Source organism: Microchirus variegatus, assembly GCF_963457635.1.
Source record: "Microchirus variegatus genome assembly, chromosome: 17".
NCBI classification, from domain to species: domain Eukaryota; kingdom Metazoa; phylum Chordata; class Actinopteri; order Pleuronectiformes; family Soleidae; genus Microchirus; species Microchirus variegatus.
In genome coordinates, this window is record NC_139818.1 from 3080664 (window position 1) to 3093527 (window position 12864).

The 12864-nt window shown below is 43.4% G+C and overlaps 1 protein-coding gene and 2 pseudogenes across 3 annotated transcripts; all 3 read right to left on the reverse strand.

Annotated features, from left to right (window-relative positions):
• Positions 1–493: 493 nt before the first annotated feature.
• adprm (ADP-ribose/CDP-alcohol diphosphatase, manganese-dependent) lies at positions 494–4678 on the reverse strand. The gene is made up of 3 exons (XM_083904322.1): positions 3970–4678; positions 2994–3110; positions 494–1532 (listed from the first exon to the last, which is right to left on the reverse strand). Exons 1-3 carry the CDS (start codon positions 4616–4618, stop codon positions 1237–1239), a joined length of 1062 nt encoding a protein of 353 aa, XP_083760448.1. The 5' UTR covers positions 4619–4678; the 3' UTR covers positions 494–1236.
• Positions 4679–5763: 1085 nt separating this feature from the next.
• LOC310939506 (beta-1,3-galactosyl-O-glycosyl-glycoprotein beta-1,6-N-acetylglucosaminyltransferase 3-like) lies at positions 5764–6945 on the reverse strand (annotated as a pseudogene). Its single transcript has one exon. The product of its transcript is annotated as a beta-1,3-galactosyl-O-glycosyl-glycoprotein beta-1,6-N-acetylglucosaminyltransferase 3-like (transcript).
• A 1568-nt stretch (positions 6946–8513) lies between these two features.
• On the reverse strand, positions 8514–12301 carry LOC310939507 (radial spoke head 1 homolog; annotated as a pseudogene). The gene is made up of 7 exons: positions 12251–12301; positions 11225–11338; positions 11021–11126; positions 10633–10939; positions 10462–10533; positions 8713–8791; positions 8514–8569 (listed from the first exon to the last, which is right to left on the reverse strand). The product of its transcript is annotated as a radial spoke head 1 homolog (transcript).
• Positions 12302–12864: the final 563 nt, after the last annotated feature.

Genomic DNA, 12864 nt, shown 5'->3' on the forward strand with positions numbered 1-12864 from the left:
GTTGTTGGTGAGTTCAGTTTGTTATATGAACATTATTCCTGAGTCTCTGTGACATATTAGGAGGATTTTATGACCAGTTGTTTTCAATTTATTACATAATGCACCTTTAATACTATTAATTAAGTAATATTAAATGCAATAATAATGTAATAATAATAATTAAATGCAATAATAATCATTTGTAATTCATGGTCTACTCATGAGCAATTTTCTTTCTTGCTTCTAATTGCCTTCACCACTACTTGAGGAAAAACTGACATCTCTTTTCTTCATTCCAAGTCTAAAACTTGTATTTAATGTATTCCCATGTTTCCATGAATGCAGCACACGAAGCCAGGTAACACAATAAATTAAGCCAAGCAGGAAAATGTGTTGTTTATAGTATTTTTGTTTTTATTTTCTGTGCGTAGTTAATCACAGTTAACAACATAGTTTTTTTTCCCCAACAACAAAACTCAGAAAAATGCAGGAGAAAAAAACGTAAAATATTGGTTAAATAAATATTCATCTCTGATCTGAAACCCCTGAAAGCAGCTGAAAATAAAAGTCAAATCTCATTTAAAAAGTGCAATAAAATGTCTTTGAGGTATTTGTTCTGCTGAAATACGTTGATATATTTGCGTGTTTTTAGAACGCCACAATCTTTTTTTTCTTCTTAAAAAATATATTTAAAGCAATACAATCTGTAATAAATAACTCTATTTTCCTACATTTCTCATGGATCCATGATGTTTTTCTAAAGGACGCCGGTCTCCTGGACCTCTTCTTCACTACTGCATTTAAACAAAAATGTGTTTGTTTTTTTTGTGTTCCCACTCAGTTGGGAACACAAAAATCGCTGTAAACATGCCCGGCCAGCAGGGGGCGATATTCAAAAAATGCCCCACCTTATCTGCTTATTCATCCTGGACCGAAAACATATTTCCGGCAGATTTATTCGCAAATTTTAACAAGGTTACAGTATTTTATTAAATGTGCGCGTAAGAAAATCGAGGTAAAAACGCAGTGTTCCTGTTTTGCGTAATTTGCTTCATTATCATGACTGGATATTCACGTCGCTATTCGCAACCGTTTGATGGTAAATTGTATGCAACCTCATCGCGTTTAAACTTTAGCCAAAACTTCGCAAAGAGGCGGTCCTTTCTGCTCATGAAATTGAACGCCCTGCCCACCCTCAAAAAAACCGACGAAAGGAATGCTAAAGCTAGAAACGGACAGTCGTAGGCGATCGAGCGGTCACCGCGGAAACGGAAACACTCGGTCCTCGACCCTGCCGCTCCCCTTCAGCACCATCCTGTCCTCGTAGACGGAGACGGTGGCGTGGGCGTCGCCGTCGGGCGGCGTCTCGATCACGCCCTCCATGGTCAGGTGGTGCACGCCCGTGTCCTCGTCGCGGCAGTATCCGCCGTCGTGGTCGTGTCCCGCCATGAAGCACACCACGCAGCTGTGGGCGCGGATGACGGCGAGGAGCTCGTCGAAGTTCCACGCCAGGCACATGGCGTCGGCGGAGAAGGGGTGGACGGGGAGGTGACCTGGGGGAGGGAGTGGAAGAAAACAAAAAATCTGATTCTGAGCAAGAAACTGGCAGAAGTTCCTTGTCTGTGACTGGAAATTCCAACTTCTGATTTCGAATGGAATGCCGCGCCCCAAGTTTACGGCATCAGTGAGTGCTGACAATCAGGCTTTTAGCCAGCAGGGCGTCATCACGACTGCACTCGATCCTCGTCATAAAGATAATTATGCATGTGTCATATTATATGGATGTGTGGATTAAACTGCGCATAGTGAAATCCATCCATCCATTCTGCGTTGGATGCGAATGATCCGCGTACAGCGGCACACAATGCAGGAGAGTGAAGAGCAGAGTCAGCAGGGGGGTGCGCAGAAAAAAAAGGCCCGCACCAGATGAGGGGCACCCTCTATATTTGCAATGCCTTCACTTTAAGGCCACATTATACTTCTCCGACTGCGTATGCGTTATCCGTCTGCGTCACCACGGAGACGCCTCGAGCATTTATACTTCTGCGTCGTGGTGACGGACACTCGCTGCAATTTCCCGCCCGATCAGTAGGGGTCGCTGCGCAAGGTTGTTGTGCTTCTGGCTACAGTGAGCAATGGCGTCCGAGAAAGAAAGAGAGAGAAAGACTGTTGTTGTTGAAAAAGTGGCCGTTTCTCACTTTTCTGTGTCACGGAACGCAGTTTTAAGATAATTTGAGGCGAGAAATTGGCCATTTAGAGTCTAAACATGTGCTGTGTGTGTTAAGATATGACGTATTTATAGTTCGGCAGCGGCGTTATCGGCGGGGATCAGCTCCGCCTCTGTCAGGACGCCCGGAGCGCACTGAGAGCCGGCACAGAGCAGCTTAGCTCGGCCTGTCCTGAGGACCAATCGCAGCTCTTGCCGTCTCCGTAGTCCCTTGACGGAGTGACGGACACTTAAAAAATATTCCGTGCACCCGGAGACGACGCAGAGGCTCTTCGACAGGTTCTGCGTCGACGTAGAGGACTCTGCGTAGCTACGCAGAGCACTTTACGCAGGAGTATAAATTGGGCTTTAGTGATGTCAGTACACACAGTCCCAGCCATAACAACAAAATTAGATTGAAAAATAAACGAAAAATAAATAAATGTTACAAAATTGGCACAATAATTAATTTAGGTTTTTCAGTTTTTTTTTCTATTTTGAGTTACTTTCCCTTACTTCATGAGTCACTATAATGATCCTTCAAAAAGCCTCAAAATGCCCCATTTTTACTTCAAATTTTCAAAAGCTCTGCAATTTTTTATTTATTTGGTTATTTTTTTGTTTATTTTCTTTTTTTTTGGGGGGGGGGGGTTCCAGAGGGCAAGGGGGGGCACCCTCTAAAAAAATCCTAGCTAAAAGCCTGCTGACAATCCTGAGAATTTATAACCTTAGAGTATAATTAAAATAGATCAGCAACTCGCCTTAAGGAGCTAATGATGACACGTAAACACGTTTTGCTAATACTTACTGATGAGGGTGACTCTTTCGCGTTTGTCGTCAGCCGACGTCAGGACAGATCGCAGCCAGTCCAGCTGTTTCGTACTGAAGCTGCCGTTGAACATCGTAAACCTCTGCTTTTCATAACCTGAAACAACAACAAAAAGATATAAACATTTTATTATTATTAATCATACGTTTTCGCCAGAGTTTCTTTGTTTGTCTGTCTGTCTGTGTTAACAACAAAACTCGAAAAAGTAGCAGACGGATTTGGATGAAATTTTCAGGAAATGTCCGCAAAGGGACCAGGAACAAGTGAACACATTTTGGGTGTGATCCGTAGACGCTATCGATATTTTTATCGCTATTTTGTAGGCACTGAGCTGCGTTGGCGGAGGTCTTTTTCTAGTTATTATTAATTTATTACAACAACAAAGTAAGCAATTTTCAAGAATAACTACTAAAAATGTTTCAACAGGAAGTAGCCACACTTAGCACACGCCGCGTTACATTTGCTGGAATTTCTGGGTTGGAACGGCTATACGCGATACGCTACTTTCGGAGAATGCCGATTGTGGTCTTTAAACTAGAAAAGCACTCGGAGAGCGTTCGGGTAGCTCAGTGCCTACAAAATACACCCTGCCGGATCACGTCCAAAAGTTAACCACTTGTTCCTGGTCCCATTGCGGACATTTCCTGAAAATTTCATCCAAATCTGTCTGTGACTTTTCGAGTTACGAAAACATATACCTCCTTGGCGGAGATCAAAAATACCATTTATTTTCTTTCCTTTTTTGTAGTACAGCAACATTACAGCGCCACATAAAGGCCTGGCATATGTACTACAACGTTCAGCATCAACAATTACCTCAAAACAACAGAGAAAGATTGTTTACGTTATGTTTCTGTGTGGACACGGCCTGAGTTTTAATGTAGGGGTGCCCCCCTGGACCTCAAAATCCCCTTGAAACGCCTCTGATAATGGCTGTAAGTGAGCGGTTTCCTACCTGGGGGACAGTTGAGGTCTTCGTTATGGTTGTGCTGTCGGATCAGACTCAAGGCTCTCTCGTACTCTTCACTGTCCTTCTCTCTCCCCAGCAGACTCACGTCATACGCGTCCAGAACCACGAACCTGAACCCGGGCACCGGGCTAAAGTGGTAGGCGTAGATGTCGGAGCTGCAGGCGGCGGCCGGGTCTCCGCTCAGGGGCCGCGTGTTGAGCTTCGACCGGAGCAGCGAGCTCCGGCTGAAGTTATAAAACTCGTGGTTGCCCCACACATGGTGGACCTCCAGCTCGGGGCTGGAGCTGAACTCTCTCAGCACCGTGTCCAGGGCTCGCTGCGAGGCGTCGCGTCTCTTGTTGAAGCCGTCGACGATGTCCCCCAGCTGGAGGACGAAGTCGGGCTTCACCGCCGCCTCGCACCAACTTTCCCGGGCGCGTCTCAGCAGCTGGAGGCTGCTCCGGTAGTAGCGCTTACGCGTCCGGCTGTAGTTGTGTCCGTCGTCGAGTTCGGCGTACTGGATGTCGGCTATGACGCCGAAGCTAAACAGTGGCTGTGTTTGAGCGGCGGCGTCCTCCATTCTCGACCGGCGTTTCTGCGTTAAACGACGGGAAGCGTTGACGGTAAATATATCCCGACAGAGGCGGACAAACATGAACCGGGGGACCGCCTACACGTCACCGTCAGCTCCCGCTCATGACGACTTTCTGCGTTCTTTCACTTTGCTAGGAGTCGCGACGTCACTCAGAGTGACAGCACAGAAACTTCAGACACGGAAGTGACACGACAAACTTCCGCCGGTGACCTTCAAAATAAGAGTATCAAAAAACCTGTTTATTTTTTTGTATAGTTTGAATCGGTACCGATAGTCCGAAATGCAGTATAAATCGTATCATCGAGTAATAAAATGTGACACCAATTACTTTTATGTGAATTAGTCGATACTGTTATATACTTTCATGATACATTTTTGAGCTAGAAAGTAATTTGTGAACTATTTAAAATACATTTTTAAATAGTTTAACAGTGTAATGTGAATGAGCATTCAAAAAGAATTACGAAATTATTTTTTTTAAATGAGCCTTGCTTGTTTATAAAAGTGTGGGTAAATAACATAATAATAATTAAACCATACCTCAAAAACGTATTTATTTTATTTTACTTTTTTCCAATTAAAAGCCAACTATATAATGTTATCTGTGCTACTTGCAAACCATTGCTGTTGAAGCATCTCTTATAATTAAAATTTCCTGATACATTTTTGAGCTAGATATTAATTTGTTTAAAATTAACTATCAACTATTTAAAATCCATTTTTTTGGAAGCTAGCTAACTCGCGATAGCTCCCCAGTTTGCTAGCTAGCTAACTAGACGATTCAGTGTATTTTGTGAATGAGCGTTCAAAAAGAAATTAATAAAAATGAGCCGTGCTTGTTTATAAAAGTGTGGGTAAATACCTCAAAAACTTTTCATTATTTATTTTATTTTCCTTTTCCATTTAAATGGCATTTTAGCGTCCGGTGCATTGCGGCACAGGCACCTCATTAAAACTCAGTCATGAACATTCACTGGAGAAAATAGATATCCATTTATTTAGATATATAATAGTTTAATACAGTGCCAGTTCTGCTGTAGTGATAATAAAGTTGATTATATAACAGCTCCACAACCTGATAGTAACAGCACTCAAATATAGCAAATATAGTACTTATACTCCATACTTGGTGTATAGTATAAGCATGGAGTATTTCCATAACAGTACAAATGATTATGGTTATTACAGAATGTTAGAAAAGTGATCTACGGCTCATGAGCTTTAAAAAAACGGGCTTTAAAATACAAAACTGTCTCCAAACATCGAATGGCGACGTCATCGACTGCGGGGTCAAACTTGTTCATAAAGGTGCTGTTGATCCAGGAGCCACCAGAGGTCGCCAGCTCCATAAACGCAAACCGATCGCCTGTAAGTGCCAGCGCAGTGAGGGTATCGGGCTCCGTTTCTTACGTCGCCCGCTAAGTAACTCCACTTCACCACGCGAGCGATAGCCTGCATGTCCGACACGTCGTACTTAGCGTGGGCAGGAAGTGACCCGGGAACAGCGGGCATCCTCTGCAGAGTGGCCCACATGTGTTCTTCAGGGCATATCGTGTCCTTCTCCCACTCCATAAACGCCTGGATCTCTCTGTCCTGCATCACATGTTCCACAAAGTGTCTGGTGACCACAAAGTAGGCGTTTCCTGAGAACATTGGGCTGCTTATAGGTGGAGGACTTTTCTCAATATCCGTCCTGATGACACTGTCTGAGACGCTGTGGTGATATTGCCAGCGCGCTTTCTTATAGGGCGGGGTCTTCTCAGTCTCCATACTGTTTCTTCCATTGAGGGCCTTCAGTGCCTTTACAATCTCTCCATTAGTTTTGATGGGGAAGTCTGTCCCACAGGTGTTGAGCAGGTACGTCCACTTGATCCGCCATGCAGTTAAGATTGGCCTGCACTCGGCTCCACGAGGTGTACACCACGCTTTCTAATTTACTGGCCACAAACACATTGGGAAAGCACGAAATAATAGCCCGTACGGCCACGTGGAATTCTTTCGGGGATTTTTGGTCCACGTGCACACAGTAGACATTCTGAGGCGCGTAAATTGCCCCGAAGAAGTCGCTCAAACATCTCCACTTGGTCGTGGATCACCATGGAGTAAGCGATGGGGAAATCCCTTTCTTGTCGACTGAAAGGCGCCGTGACGAAGCCTCTCCCGTCGACGTAGGACGGGCAGTCCTCCGCCACATTAGGGTAGAAAGCTCTCGTCTTTTTCTTCGACGTCACAAGTGCTCGTACTTCACTTTTCATGCTCTCTGCGTCTCCGGCGGTGATGGCTAAACATCCAGGCAGGTCCATGGAGAATTGCAGCGGCACTGTGCGAGGCTCTCCGCCGGAGCCGTCGCGCAAAAGCCAAAGTAAGAGACACATGGACACACCCATGGAGACGAGACAGAGGGTCGTCAAAAATATGACAGCTCTGCAACGCGGCAACCTCAGAGGATCCATGAGTTTTACCGGTTGCTTCCTACAGCTCAAGAAACTGCGCTCTACGGGAAGGGGCGACGAGAAGAAGTACAGCCGGTGGACAACGCGAGTGTCTTTGAGAGGTTTTATTCTACACTATACAAGACAAAGCTTTGATGACATCTGTGCTTTGATTACGCACTGCACTTGCTCCATACCTGCTGGGAAAGCTCTACGTCTCAAACTGGTGGCGGCCCCCTCAATCAATTACATGCCAAGGGCCAATTCCAATTCCTATCTTAACCCTCAAGCTCAACCCTTAATCTTAACTGGCCCATAAAACCAAGTGTTGAGGGTTATTTTGTCACTTAGAAATGGGACACCCCTTAAATGCAGATACGTCTTCAGACTGTAGGGGGCAGAATAACGCCAAAGCTGCGTCCAGTCTGTGAACTCCAAAAAAGAAGAAGAAGAAGAACACATTTACGTCAGGATTATTTATTTATTATTTTATTTCAGTCAAGTTATTAAGTTGTCAGTTAGATATAAGATGATACTCATACAAATACCACAACCACGGACATATTCAGCTGACAGTTACCGCACACCACGGCTTATTGAAGGGTAAACGATAGCAAACGATCGCTTGTCCGCACCGGCCGGCTATTGACAAAAGATCGTAAAATAAAAATAAATGTTATGCAACAATGACGTCAGTAATCCATAATATGGGCCTAAACTAAGATAATACAATGGTTTTGTATTATCATTGTACATGTACATTTGTATCGCACGCGCTTCGCTGCTTTCGACGCCATCTTTCTTATGTGAAAACACGCAATGCATTCTGGGTGAGCTCACTACAGGAAGTGGAACGCCCGAAACAGGAAGTTAAATATAACTTTGCCATACATTAAACGATCTGCACGAAACACGATATGCGAGACAAGGGACCTTCCCTGGACATGTTTAGGGACACGCCCTTGACCCAACAGGAAGTCGGCCATTTTAAACAGGAAGTACCCACTAACTTTTGCCAACATTGATCTGTCCTTAACATGTGTCCTAAAGATGACCTCCCAACAGGAAGTGCAACATCCGAAACAGGAAGTAAAATCTAACATTGTCCCATCTGCAGGAAACATGACCGGTGTAACAAGGGAACTTCCCTAAACACGAACTTTGCACGAAAAATCTAAATTACGCCAGCGGAATTTTCTAGTCTTTATTTGCTTATGTTTCATCTAGTCAAACATCCCAAAACAATCAAATACAAAATATACTCATTAAAGCTACCTTTCTACCACAGAATTGTGATATTTCTTCTAGCTAGCTGGATAATTTCCTCATAGTTTTGGCTAAATGTAGCTGTTTTTTTGTTTTTGTTTTTTTTTAACCTTAGAAACTGTAAATTAAAACACACATCAGCAGCTAACCAAAGTCTGGGGTTTTTTTGCACCATAAATACATTTCTTAGTGTGAAGTAAATATATCAAAACAAACACTTTTATTTTGAAATTCCGCAAATCTCATGCATGGACGGCTCAGTCAGCTGTGTTCTCCTCAGCCTCGTCTGCTGAAACAGCTTCTTTTTCCACAGCTGAAAAAGAAAACACACACACAATAATGTATACAATTCTTTTTACAATGACAAAAAAAGTTAGTTTTGAGGCTGAAACAATACAATAACATCACAACAATATCACAGATTAGTGAGGTGGAATCTGAAACTGCCATTTTCACCTGAAGTCTCTCTTGCCGGAGTCGACAGCGTCAGGCCGGTGATAAACTTTGGAATCCACTTGGCCTCGGTCAACTCCTCCTGTCAAAAGACGATGGTGTGGGAAAGTGAGCGGTTTAAAAACTCATATTTGAGGTCAGTGACAACGATTGAAAATCAGCTGTGTAATTAGTTTTTGTAATTTTCAGGTTTCTGGTTGGCTAGCATGACTCTATGCTTCCCGGTCCACTGCCCCCTATAGGTTTGGCATGGTCACGATTGCACTTGACGTCATTTTTAGGCATTTTAGTCGCTATAACTTTCATGTTTTTTTAAGTGTGGCACAGATCTTATGACTAATACAACAAACGTCTTAAAACAGCGGTGTCAAACTCATTTTCACTGAGGGCCACATCAGTATAATAGTTACCCTCAAAGGGCCTGATGTAACCGTCATACAGAATAAATGTAACTAAATGTAACCAAATATAATGTAAAACAAAGGTAACTACTCCGTAACATATTGATAAATAACTTTCTGTATTTATTACTTATTCAATTTCACTCGTCACATGATGCATATACAATGTTACACTCCAGGTGGCGGTACCGGTAACGCAATCGCCTTGCATTGTGGGAAATTTTATGTTTATGGTCAACGCACGCCTTAAAGCAGCATAGACCTATTTTGACACATTTTTAAGACCAATTAATCACTCGCGGGCCACATAAAATGAAGTGGCGGGCCACGTCTGGCCCCCGGGCCTTGAGTTTCACACGTGCCTTAAAAGGTTATTTATGAGGGAAATAAGTCGACTGATTTTTTTGTAGTGCTGGGCACTAGGTTAGTGCATGACGCCTTTCCATGACGACTGACCGGAAAAAGACGCGTGTGACATCATTTTTACGTGCCGCGACACCAGAGTCCAGGCACCGTTTACCTTGCATTAGCTCCTTTTAGCGCCTTTAGCGCGCCTACAGTGGAACTGGAGCGGTCTGTTTATCAAAAAAAAAAAAGGGCAGCGCTACAAATAACTAGCGTACCTGTGTACTGCGTATGTGTGCCTCTGTTTTTAAAGTTTAGCGTTACTTTAGAGACTCATTTAAACAATCGGGAGTCACGTAAACATGACGTCACGCGCGTCTTTTTCCAGTCAGTCGTCATGGAAATGTCGCCATGCAGTTACGTTGACGCTGTTAACTGCCGCTAACGCGCCCAGCACACACACACACACACACACACACACACACTGTTAGCTATTAGTACTTCAGCTTCAGTTTGCAAACAATATCACAACAAAATGAAGATTAGCCAATTAGCTACTTAGTAACACACACACACACACACACACACACACACACACACACACACACACACACACACACACACACACACACACACACACACACACACACACAGCTAGTGCCAATCCAGGAACAGCTTGGTCACAACATAACAACAGAGTGGAGGGGGGAAAAATAGCTAAATGTGCTAATGCTAACTGTGTTCTCTCAGCCGCCTACAGTCGAACTGGAGCGGTTTGTTTATCAAACGAAAAGAGCAGTGCTAACAAATAACCAGCCGTACTGCGTATGTGTGCGTCTGTTTTGAAAGTTTAAAAATTGTGACTTTAGAGACTCATTTTAACAATCTGGAGTCACGTAAACATGACGTCACTCGCGTCTTTTTCCAGCCAGTCTTTTTCCAACGGCGCCATGCGTTTACGTTGACGCCATTAACGCGCCCAGCGCTATGTTTTTAGTTAAACTACCTCCTCTGTTTGACGGAATTCCCCGTGTTGCTCACACCCGATATCAAACACGTACTTCCCGGGGCCGTCGGGCTGCAAAGTAAGACCAGAGACAGAAAAAGATTCAGTGAAGGAAAGAACCTCGGGAAAATGTTCACATTTTAACAAGCTTAAAAATTGTCAAAAATGTACCTTATTGTTGGCAAATTTCCCCTTGAATCCGTGGTTGGCGTGGATGAACTGTCCTTCCGACTCCATGTTGCCGTTGACCCACGAGCCCTCGTACTTGGAGCCAGTGTCGCAGTAGACGTACGTGCCCTGACCGCGTCTGTCAGTCAAACAGCTGAGTCACTTTACAACACAGACGACAACACACAGATGTGATGTTAACGTGACGGACAGGCGGACCTCATGTGATTCAGCCACTCTCCGTCGTACGCGTCTCCGTTGGCGTACGTGTAGACGCCGTGACCGTGTCTCACGTCCTTGTCCCACGACCCTGATGGACAGAGACAAGACAAGACGAGGTCAGGTTCTGGACACGTTTGAGGTTAAAACTGTTTAAAATCAGAATGTTTACCTTCATATTTGGAACCATCTGGATAGTAGAAAGTTCCTTGTCCGTGTTTCATGTTCTGGTCATAGTCGCCCACATACCTTGCCCCATTCTTAAAGCGATATGTCCCCTGGTGGACAAAATATAATATTAGCTGCTACAGAATAGCCATAATTGTTAGATTATGCATAAAATTTGCATGCGTTCACAAAGTATTATGTTTTGTACCTGTCCATGTCTCTGTCCTTTCTCATAATGTCCCTCATAGACGTCCCCGTTGGGCAGAACAGCTCTACCGACACCATGTCGCTCTCCGTCATCGTTTCTGTCCCCTTCATAAGACTGTCACACACACACACACAATTAGCTAGTAGCAACTTTGGCTTAAGCGACCTAACAACGTAAAAACTTAAGCTAACAACGTAAAAATGTGATTTAACAATGTAAATACTTGAGCTAAGAATGTAAAAACTTGAGCTAACAATGTAAATACTTGAGCTCACCATGTAAATACTTGAGCTAACAATATAAATACTTGAGCTAACAATGTAAAAACTGGAGCTAACAATGTAAATACTTGAGCTAACAATGTAAAAATGTGAGATAACAATGTAAAAACTGAGCTAACAATGTAAAAACTTGAGCTAACAATGTAAATACTTGAGCTAACAATGTAAATACTTGAGCTAACAATGTAAAAACTTGAGCCAACTAGCAAAACTCTCACACACATACACAGTTAGCTACTATGCAAATTTAGCTTGTTTTCACACAATGAAACGAGTATTAAGAGGTTACATAGCTGCTAACTTAATATTAAGCACATTTTGGGTAACGAGTGCACTCACATTTAGCTTCTTAGCTCATTTTCGAATTAGCTTCTTAGCTTACTCTATAATTAGCAAAGTAGCTAAAGCACACACACACACACACACACACACGCACACACACTGTTAGCTAGTAACACTTCAGCTTCAGTTTGCTAACAAAAAAATTCAGATTAGCAAATTAGCTTCTTAGTAACACACACACGCACGCACACACACGCACGCACACACACGCACGCACGCACGCACGCACGCACTCACACACACACACACACACACACACACACACGCACACACACACACACACACACACACACACACACACACACACACACACACACACACACAAGCTTGGCCACAACATAACAACAGAGTGGAGGGGTTGAAAAAATAGCTAAATGTGCTAATGCTAACTGTGTTCTCTCACCCCGAGTTTGTTTTGTTCATATTCAAGATCATCAGATCCGACATCCGACATTGTTTTCTCTGTGTGTGTGTGTGTGTGTGGTTGTGAAGGAAGTCAGTGTTTACAGTTACCATGACAACAGTACATTCACACGTGACCAGCAGGAGGCGGGGTTGTTTCCTTACCTCTTCCTGTCGCTGGCTGTGTAAAGACCCCGCCCCCTTTCGTGGCGTGATTGGATAACTCTGGTGTTGCGTCATCAAGAAGAGCCAATCAGACGCAGAGAAGGGAGAGGGGGCGGGTCTTATCCGGGATTGGGTAGTTAAACCTTTCAGAAAGTCATATTTGTTTGGCGAGTTTTCTTTACTGAATTATTTACTCCAATGGTTGTATATGTAGCGTCAATTTTAGTTCTGTAAAACTCTGCAAACCAAGTTAAATTAACACCAAAAACAACAACAGTCAGACATGTTTTTTATATATTTTAAATCTGGTTAGATATTTTCACTGTTGTCTTGTGTATAATGTGCATGTCGTTGCACAGCAGTGACACTTGAGGGCGCTGTGGTCTACATTTCCTCTTGTGTAACTACAACTATTATAAAAAAATAAACTAATTGCTCACACTTTTATGG